At 36.5% G+C, this 11,121-nt stretch overlaps 1 protein-coding gene across 1 annotated transcript; it reads right to left on the reverse strand.

The window, feature by feature from the left end:
- Position 1: 1 nt before the first annotated feature.
- Positions 2 to 2,926, reverse strand: LOC138126591 (CAP-Gly domain-containing linker protein 1-like). The gene is made up of 3 exons (XM_069042385.1): positions 2,756 to 2,926; positions 136 to 2,570; positions 2 to 56 (listed from the first exon to the last, which is right to left on the reverse strand). Exons 1-3 carry the CDS (start codon positions 2,924 to 2,926, stop codon positions 2 to 4), a joined length of 2,661 nt encoding a protein of 886 aa, XP_068898486.1.
- Positions 2,927 to 11,121: the final 8,195 nt, after the last annotated feature.

The raw sequence follows: 11,121 nt of genomic DNA on the forward strand, positions 1-11,121 counted from the left end.
CTTACTGAATTTTGATCCCTCTGGCCCTCAGCGCATTCAGAGCTGCCTTCCTGAACCTGCAGACACACAACTTGCACCTTCAACCCAAAATCGACCGAATCTCTTACCTTCACCAAGTCCTCCTGTAAGCGCAACAACTCAGCTTTCTGGACGTCGAGTTGGTGATTTCGTTCGGCCAGTTGATTTCTGACCACCTCGACTTCTTTCTGGAGACCTAGTATTTTCTCCGTGGCCTCGGTACTGTTGTCCACTTTGATTTGATTCAACAACTCCATCACGTGCTGACAATTTTTAGTTTGCGCACTGGAAGTCGCCTCGAGCTGCAACTGTTGCAAACATTCTTGCTTCTGTTGTTCGGTGATTCTCAAACGGTCCATGACATTCATGGCAGTGTCGTGCTCGATTTGGAGATTATCGAAAAGCGACTCTCCAGTCTGCACCTTCTCACTCAATGAAGCGACCTGTTCTAGTAAACCTTTGCATTGAGTTTGCACCGTTTCGTGTTCGTTGACTGTTTGTTGGTACAGTAATTGCGCTGAAGTCAGGTCTTCTTGCAATTGAGTGATCAAATTTTGTGCTTGTTGCACTTCGGCAGTTAATTCACCTATCTTTTGGTCTTTGCCCTCTAAGTCGGTGCTCGAGTTCTGGCAATCGCTCTTGAGAAGTTGCAACTCAGTCGAACGCTTCTCTAATTGCATATTTTTCTCGTTCAATTCGAACTCCAATTTTCTAATGTCTTCGCCATATTGCTGCTTCAATTCGCTTACGGCCTGCTGGTTTTGGGCCAATATGTGACTAGACTCCGCATTAGCTTCGATAAGCGCTTCAGATTTCTCAGCCAAATTTTGCTTCAACTGTAGAACCTCTTCGGTGAGAGCGGCAAGTTTTTGCTGACTTGACTCCAAGTTTCGACTCATTTCTTCCGTGGCCGTCTTCATCTGTTCTTGATAATATCTTCCACTTTCGGAGCACTTGCTTTGGAGATTTCCCAAAGCCAATTCTTTTTCTTGAAGGGAATGTTCTAATTCGCTAATTCTCACTCTGTGCTCATCACGGATCTTGGCCATCTCTGCAATAGTACCGTCGCAACGTTGTTGGAGCAGTTCTTCCGACTGCGTCGTGATTCGCAACCTCGTTTCCAACTCTGACTTGGCTCGCTCAAAGTTGGCAACATCTTCTTCGTGGTGCAGTTCAATTTCGTGGCGCGCTCTTTCCGAGTTTTGCAATTTTTCTTCGTACTCTGCTTTCAATGACTCTAACAACGTCTCCTTTGCTTGAATTTCGCTTCTCAACTGTTCTAACTGAGCAGCGTTCTCGCATTTCGCCGTAAGGCTTTGAATCTCAGCTTCGAGACGTTGTTTGAGTTCCAGCAATCCGGTGATACGTTCGTTGGCAGCATTGAGTTGCCTCTGCACGTCTCCGTGACTCAGAGTCAACTCGTTCATCTTCTTGGTCAACATCGTGGAAGCTTCCGTGTGACTCGATTGTTGATGTTCGAAAGACTCCAGCTCCAAACGCAACTTCTCGATCACTCCGTTCTTGGAGCAGAGATCTTCTTCCAATTTGCTGATCACGATTTGGGACCTCGTGATCTCTTCGTTCTTCTGTTGGATTTCTGCTGACAATGCCATGAGCTGCGAATCTTGAGATGCGACTTGTCTAGCATGTCTGCTGTGAATTTCGTTCTTGCTTTCTTCGAAACTGCTCTTAGTTGCGGTCAATTCATCGTTCAATTTCTTAAGTTCATCACTATTTTCTGCGATTTTCTTATTGGCCTCTTCGATCTGCTTGTCTTTCTGACTGATCTGCACGTTAAGCTCCTTCTTGACATTCTCAACCTCTGAAATCTTGGATTTGAGGTTGTCACGAGTCTGGTCAAGTTCTTTGCGGAGACTTCCTTCGACTTCGTGCGAATTGTCTTTGTGCCGTTCCAAGTCCTCTACCTTGTGACCAAGTTCTTTCTTCACTGTGTCCAACTCGTCGCGCAATGACTTTATTTCTTTTTCTTTCTCTGCGACTTGCTCGTTTACAGTTTCCGCATCGATCGATTTTGCACTGAGCTGCATCTTAAGCTTGTCATTTTCTTTAACCAAATCTGCGTTAGTTCTTTCAAGTTTCTCCATCAACATCTTCTGGTTGTCCAGTTCAGCTTTAAGTTTTTCGATCTGCGCGTCTTTCTGCCCGCAATCTTCCGTCGACTTCTCTTTGGATTCTTCAGCCTCTCGCTTGACCACTTCATGTTCTGATGTTACTCTCGAGATTTCCTCTTTCAACTGATCGATAGTTTTAGCCTTTTCTGCGTTCTCCACGCTCGCACCTTCAATCTGTTGCTGCAAGGAGTCGGCGAACTTTGCCGACAAAGCTTTCTCTTCTTCGAGAGCTTGCCTCCTAACCCTTACTTCTTCCAATTCGCTTTGCAGGCTGTCAATTTCTTCCCGAGCTTTAATCAAGCTCTCCTCCGCTTCGAACAGTTTGTTAGAAGTCGCATCAAGAGCTTCAGATTTATGCCGCTCTTCCGCCAAATTTGCTTGCAGTTCACCAATTCTCTTCAAATAATTCTCATTGGTTACCTAGTTGTACAAATAAAAATTAACGCATCACGCAAAAACAACTACAATAATTCGTAACTGATTTATACGAAACAAAAAACAATCAATTTGCATGCTTTGACTTACGCTTTGAGAAAGAATATTTTCCTATAACAGACGGAGTGCTAAATTTTTAACTTTTTATGTAAATGTTCGCGAGTTTTTACCTCAAAATCACTTTTAGTGATGGCGGCTTCCTCGAATCTGAATTGCAAGTCTTCATTTTTGCGTTTCTCGTCTTCTAATTGACTTAATAGTTCTGCACGATCGACCTTCAACTCGGACAGGAGATCAGCATTTTCTAGGACTCTTATTTCACATTCTGCTCGAAACTGCATTAAAATAAACAAAAAAAAGGCATAATATTTTCTGTTGACAAGTCACAAACAAGGCAGAAAATGTTTTCAATAACAATATCAAAACAGAAAATAAAATTAAAATCTATAATATGACGTAAAGCTGTAACGTTTTTCGATTAAACAATTATTGTTGCATTAAACAAAGATTAATTAAAAAGGAATGACAACAGAATTACGATTTTAATTACTAGCGAATGGGATTTCAATCGATTTGAGATTGAATAAGTGACGGCAGTGACTAGATTTAACGTCGGGGAAACATGTGAAGAGTGATTTGAACCCACTTTTGTAAAATTAAAACCGATTGCATAAATAAATGATGTAGAAGTAAGGTTTCAAAAAAGCCATAAAATACGCCTATATTTAAACTAATTACGACTGGATCGTTGAATGTGATTGACAGATTTATTATGAGCAACATTTTACCTATTAGAGGTAGGCGTCTCATTTTAAAATTGTAACTAATTGCTAATTTTCTGTTAAAATTTGAGAATACTATGTAGTACTCGGTAGCGTTAAATTTTATGTTGTGCTAATAGCAATGCTCAGTTCTCGATCATTAACCACTAAAGGAATACAGGTAAGCAGTGGGCTGCACAACTGACTCTTTAATCGTCGCAAAATTTCTTCTTTAACTGTTTTCGATCAAGACACAGGCTGCAATAAATCAGAAAATATTGACAATTTTTTTTTTAAATCACACAATTAATCTTTTTTTTAATTAGTAAATGACATTTAAAATTCCGAAGAGTTTGGAAAACGTTTTATTCTCATCGATTTTTACACACCGACAATTGTCAGAATTAATGGCAAAATAATTTGAACTAGTCCGTTTTCTCTTACCTTTTCAAATTCTTGCTTGAGCGTGAAGAACCTGTGCTCAGCCTCGTCCGCTTGACTGGCGGCCCTGGTGATTTCAGCCCTTTCTAGATCCCTTTCCTTGAGGAGTTGCTCTATGTGTTGTTGTTTTTCCCGTAGCACATCCTGTCCCAACAAAAGCATGCATACTCTAAACACCAATTCGCCAGAAGTCCTCATTTCACAGTAAAACCGTTGGTCAAGTTTGAGACATTACAGCGTTACACAAAGAATTATACGCGCTTATTGTGACAAAAATAAAAGCGGCTGACAGTCCCAACCAACAATCACGATGAAGTACACCTGTTGTTAACAAGTGTCAGATTGAGACTGAATCGTATTATTAGGGTGAGTTATTGTAACATTTTCTATCTAGATGTAGGTGTCTTGTTATCAAAGTTTTTGAATTTGAAATTGATTTCGATGTGTAGGTTTCCGCATGGACGGAAATAAGGAAACGGTCAGGTGGGCATGCGCTAATTCTTTTAACTCGGATCTTATTACACCTTTTCGGTGATTTACTCACGATCTTCGGGTGGTTCTCTACAAAGTTGTGCGATCTTGTTAATTAAACACGGCAGCGGCGGGGTCATAAATCGTTAAATTGACTTATGGAGTCGTAGCAGGTAAATTTTCAATTTGCCGCAAATTTCAACCGTCATTTCTTTTTTTATCATGCATGGCGAATATATTGAACAAAATTTGCAAAAAAACTAAATCTCTTGTAACAATCAGCTTGTTCTAATTAATCTTATCTCGACACATGTTTCAATCAGGCCAATTCTTTTACACAATCGGTAAACTTTGAAATTAATAAGACCCAAACCGACAATTATTTTTCGAATTCGCAGAAACTAAAATTGATCCTACACAGTCATCGGACAACTGCCTAGAGTTTCTAGTGCTCCTGACCAAACACCACAATATCTACCCTAACCCCCAAGGTCGTTAAAAATCTACATTTTTGGTAAAGATTATCGTCATCAATCGGACCCATCACTCACCCAGTGTTCGACATAAACTTCGACGTTATCATTATTTCAAAGAAAAATATTCGGAAACTCGAAAATTTTGTTTTATCAATGTAAAACGGGTTTCGAATAAATGTCGGCACGTGGGCAACTTAAATGGTTCAAGACATTTACAAATCATTTCAAATTCTTGCTAATATTCACCGATAATAATTTCATTCTTCCGATTGATTATTTGCGTTTTTTATTCAATCTTGAGATTTAATAATGTTTCTAAAAAATTGGTTCCAATCGTTTCAATTAATTTGGTTTTTTATAGGATTTCACTACGCATTCTGAAATAATATAAATTAGCGTTAAATGAGTTAAAGAAGCAATCTTTCGATAACAGCTCTTCTACATTTTTCAAATATTAAGGAATTCCTGTCTACTTCCCTTCGCCCTCTTTGTACAAATCAAATAGAACCAACAATGTTTCAATCCTTTATTTGCTTTTACCAAAGATACGTTAGAAAATAGTTGATTATGAGGACCAACAATAAGAAGTTGTAACTGTAAAGTAGAATTTTGTTAAAAACTTCAAAGGAAAGAATTTATCAAATAACTTATTTTTCTGTTGAACAATTTCCGACAGTTCGAGTGGTTACTTTCATTTCGCCATTCATTTAACTTTCAATTAATCACGAACAACACGAACACTTTTAACTACTGCATGTAGGTACAGTGGCCGGCAAAAAAAGTTAGTTATCATTTAAATGTCAGTGTCATTAAAGCATTAATTACACATTTGGATTTTTATGTGACACAAAAGTGATGGCTAGTTTTTATTGCCGGCCATTGTACATGTTCAGGACAATTATTTGATCTTTAAGTCTGAAATCACTAAAATTAGTCATAATTAAACGAATTCTGCACACACAAAAATATCTGTTATTAATAAAAATTATTTGAGATCCCAATATTCGAGACGTGTCATTCAGAAAGAAAAAATGAAAACCCGTTCGAAATCAAATGACATTTAGGTCCATAATCAATAGTTTTTATGGTTATTGAAATTAGTCATAATTAAACGAATTTTGGATTTTTTAAAATGTCCGTTATAATAAAGATTACAGAACAAAATAATGTTGACTTTTGTTTACTGTTGCTTACACAGGATAAATATAACCAATTGCCCTATGAACCTATTGAAGGTTTTTTCTTTTTATAAATGGAGAACATACAGACAACTAAAGCGTCCCTGAAACTCTGGCAAAACCAGTCCAGACCCGACGGCGAAGGTGTTAGTGCTTTGCATACCAAAATTGTTTCATTACCAGCTAATAAATTAGGTTCATTTCTTTTGGATTTAGAGTTTAGAAGGGAATTATTTAATAATATAATAATCACAGAGACAAAACAAACAGATGTCAATGTGAAAAACCAACAGAAAAAATGTAAAACTACATCATGACGAATTTCTTGACTCTGTCCACACATTTCTCATTTGTTGCGTTTGGATTTTTACCTGTTTTAATTCCAGCAGCAATAGCTGTGGCAAAGGCATTGAGATTAGGTGTAGTTTGTTATTCAGGTATTAAATGTGCGCAAAAATCCTTTGGATATACAATATCAAAATCAAATGGAGAAGGAATAAAACTGAAAAAAAAAGGGTTAAGTAATAGAGAAATATCAGATATAATGAGAAGTGAAGTGAACTACAGGTCGACCAGAACAGCTTGGCGAGTGACGCAGTGGACTGAAATCCCTCCCACTAGCGGATCGCACTTGTCTGTTGGGTCTGGAAGTGTTTAGATCGTGTACAAACGGGCGAAAATCAGCGCTTCAAGCTTCAAGTGAACAGCATGTTCGGGCTGTTTTGAGCAGATTTGCTTCATTGAGTGTACCGTACCTACAACCATAGCCACATCCTTGTCTTACAGAGACTCGCTCGTTTCCTCTTGTGCGCATCTCAGACGCCAAGCTATTCTGGTCAAGCTGTACTCTGTTTTGCCTCGTGAAGCTTCGCTGAACTTTGGAGGTGTTTTTGCGATTGACAAAAAAATTAGAAAAGATGAATCAGGTATAATTAATTTTCAATCATCTAATTGTTATGGTTCACACTGGATGTGTTACATAAACCAACCATATTTAAGAAATATTTTATATTTTGACAGTTTTGGACTTGCTCCACCAGAAAAAATTAAAACATATCTATTAAGTGGAAAAAATATGGATGGAATGTTTTATGTGGTTATCACTGTATATGTAATAATTAATGTAAACAACGGCAAATTTTTTTATGATACCTACATATATTTATTATATTCTTTTAAATTTAAATAAATTTTAACCATGCAAATCAAATGAAAATAAGATAATAAGAATTTCGCTTCGCTCATGAAAGATCTTTGGATTAGAATTTTTTACTTTATACATAATAGGAACGAGAAAAATTGAATGTCTGGCAGACCCGGAGTGAAAGACGATTATTGGATTTACTCGGAAATAAAGAATTGGATATTATTAGTGTTTGGAAAGAAGAAACTATTGGACCAGGAGACCGCATAACATCAACCCTACGTGATGATACTGAGCAAAGCCTATTGTACTTAACAGAGCATGATTTCAACTTAGACCACTTTTTCTTTTTAGATTTGTTTAATTCATGATTTCATTCTTAAGTAAAATAAATCAAGTCTGATCAAATCAGCCAGAGATGAAGTCGAAGTTAAAACTCAAACGAGATGTTTTTTGCTCTAGAGCTGATGGAACCGAGTCCACAAGTGTTATTTCAGTATTCGAAACTGATGAATAACTCATATTCAATCTTCGCCCTTGGCTCTGAGCTATGCCAGACTTTGTCAATCAATATTTTTATTATGTTTCTATTATAAATGGAAAAAACGAATGTACGCATACGGGGTGTTATGGAAATCTACGTAATAAATTTAATCACCAAAAGAACTCTTTAAAATAAACATTTTTACATATTGATCTTTTTTTTGATTAATTTGTTTTATATTTTTCAAGCCCCTAATTTAACACTTATGGGATAATCATGAATTGAAACGAAAGAGTGAATGAAAATGTTTTTGTGCGGTAAAAACTGTAGAGTTTTTTGAAGAAAGAACGACCGCTGTTCTAATACTAACAGCTTTTACTGTTTTTCCATTCGAGTATTTTCACCGAGTAATTTTTTTTTCGTGCTTCGTTATCAATGGATGTGTAAACACATGAGCGGGTATGAATTTTAGGGTTCAAATTATATTTCATTTTAACTCGGGAAGAATTTACGGAAAAAATTATAAATATATTTTTTTTATTTTAACGTGTCCTATTGGTGGTTACATTTATTACATGGACTTCCATAACACCCGGTATAGAAAAAGTTACATATGTTTTTATAAAATTGGAATTGGATTATTATCTATGAGTACCACCACTAGTTTGTTTATCCCTTGGTATGGTGTTGGGATAATCGACATCTTGGCTAAGAGATTAAAAATATCAGAAAGAATTGAAGAATACAAGTCAATTTATAATTTTTATAGAGAGTTATTGCATTTATAGAAGGCTGGTAAAATAAATTAAGAAGAAATAAATTTACGTGAAGAGGAAATTATTAGTAATTTTAACTATTTTCCAAGTGAAAATAATTACAAGTTCATTTAAATGGTAATTGAAATGAGCATTATATTTTTATATTTTCTTAATATTTCTTTTTCACCATCAACTCGTAAGGGATTTAATGATACCAACCTTTCTAGTGCCTTGGATTCAGAATTATTTAGAAAAATTTGGGTACTTAAAGAGTAATATTTCATCGTTAACAGAAACAACTGAGTCTTTAATAAGATTTCAAGAATTCTATAATTTGTCTACTGATGGAAGATTAAATAAGGAAACACTTGATTTGATTGATAACACCAGATGTGGCGTTAAAGATAATCCAACAGTATACAGAGTTCATAACAAATAAAATAAAACAAAATAATAATGGAATAAAACAAATCTTAGATGATATTTTTCATTTGTCACAAATGAAACGAAAAAAATACCACAAAGAGCCTTTGATCAATGGCAGTCTGTTTCAAACTTAAAGTTCGAATACAATAGCAATAAACTAGATATTCTTATTTCATTTCAGTTCATTAATGAATCATAATTCTCGTTGTAAAAAAGGAATACATATGTAGCAACAATTTTGATAAAAAAGGCAATGTTTTAGCATATGCTTTATTTCCAAATAATGGTGAATGTCAAACAAGGTGTATCACACTGATGAGATCAAAGAGTATCGAAAACACACTTAATTTTTAAATTTCGTCGACTGTGGCCCTGAATGTGGAGCTGCTGTGCTTTCACTGCTTTCAGCGAACGCTTTTATGTTTCCGAAGTTTAACACGGGTCGTTCATAAACATCACTCTGTGTAGAATTTGCGTAAAATATTACACAAAAGCGTTCATAAATCTACACTTTGTTTTTTGTTAATTGATTTGATCGTTCCTAAATGACACTCTGAAGACGCACAGAATGCTACAAAATCGCCGCTTTCCAGAGGCCGGCCGGTGAAATTCGCTCCACATGTGCATTGCGGATAAATCAAATTTCAATGCCATTTATAAGAATCTAACCTAATAATTCCCCATCTACAATTCACTCCAACCCAACTTCATCAAACAAATTTCCTCCTGCGAGAGAAGAATTATTCGCAAGATATATGTATATTTCGACTCTCCAATAGGTATCCGAGCAAACGCCTCCACCGGGACACCCACACCACCCCCATTGAGGACCGGCTCAGCCATCTCCAGAAAAGATGCACCCTCCCAACAGTGAACAGTAACAACCAAATTGTGTTCAGACCCTCCACATGTGTCACGTTAGGAACAAGTTATCATTTGAAAAGTCTGTGCAAGTGCTTTTGTTAGCTATCGTATCTAGAATTCTAAGAAGACATCTAGAGACTGAACAGCCCACAAGGAGGTCGGGACAACTCGCAAACGAATCACAACACCTCACCAGGTCCGATACTTAAGATTAATAAGCATTAGAGAAAGGTGCTCCCCGACTTCAAAATCGCATGTTAGACAAATGGGCAGTCCACCTGAGTGAAAATACGGTTAGAAGAAGACTAAAGGAATATCAGATACGTCCGAAAAGACCAGCCACTGGACCCAGATCCTGTTGTTGTGCCATTTGCCCCATTTGTAGGACAAGAATTCATTTATATGCAGAACAATGGACGGCCACATATTACAAGGGTAGTTTCCGACTACCTTAGGAATATTGAAATTCCAGTTATGGAGTGTCCAGCACTTGACCCTGACCTCAACCCAATTGAGCACTTATTGGATAATATGGAAAAACGGCTACAGGCAATGGAAAGGCGTCTTAAATCAGCTAACAGGAGCACCTCTGTATATTTGGGGAAATATAGGCCAAAATGATATCAGAAACCTCATTCTTAGCATGTCAGAACCTTGTCAAGCTGTAATTAACGCTAAAGAAGACAATACAAGATCTAAGGAAAATAATTTATAAATTTAGATCATGTTTTCGATTTCTCATTTTTACGTGTAATGTTACCTTTTTGAATTTTTGTATTTTTTTAGATTTGTGCTTTTTTTTTGTAAGAAAATGTGTTGAAAATATTTCTTATGGTTCAACTGTTATTGTTGTTAATATATTTTTTTGTTTCAAAACTTGCTTTTTTAATTAAAAAAATCAAAGCGATGCGTTAATTTTGGAGTTCAGTGTATATAATTTTTCATTTATTCTTCATTATCTCTGTCTTTGTCAGTTATGTTCTCCAATTGTATCAAACATATCTTGTCCCCAATTTTTACACGTGTTCATTTGTGTAACCGCTGAACGACAACATTATTACGTCTTTTTTCCTTATCCATGACCTCCACCTTTTCATTTCTGCTTTAATCTCTCTATTTTTCCTTTTTTAGTTTTTCATTCTCCGCTTTTAATTCCTTCATTTCTCTCCTATATTGTTTCTGTTTCTCCCTGACAACTCTTAAGTCTTAACGCTTCGGGCCCGGTGTCATCTCGATTATTATTTACAATTTGTCTTCACTCTTATCTCTTTTATCAGGGGGTTTTCTTCATTTTCGTACTTCTTCCAAAAATCACTCTTAAATCGGTTCCGTCATCCGTTGTGTACTCATCGCTGTCCATTATTTTGTCGCCCTCTGTGAATCTTCCTGCAACTTCCGCTAACTCAATATCCCTTTCCCAGTTGTATACCAAGGGCTTAATCAATTCTTCCCCTGGCCTGTTCAGAACTGACCGTGTTCGTTTCGTTTGCGACTTTTCTGTTCTTCCTAATTCAATTCTTCCTAAATTCGACC

Source organism: Tenebrio molitor, chromosome 3 (assembly GCF_963966145.1).
Source record: "Tenebrio molitor chromosome 3, icTenMoli1.1, whole genome shotgun sequence".
NCBI classification, from domain to species: domain Eukaryota; kingdom Metazoa; phylum Arthropoda; class Insecta; order Coleoptera; family Tenebrionidae; genus Tenebrio; species Tenebrio molitor.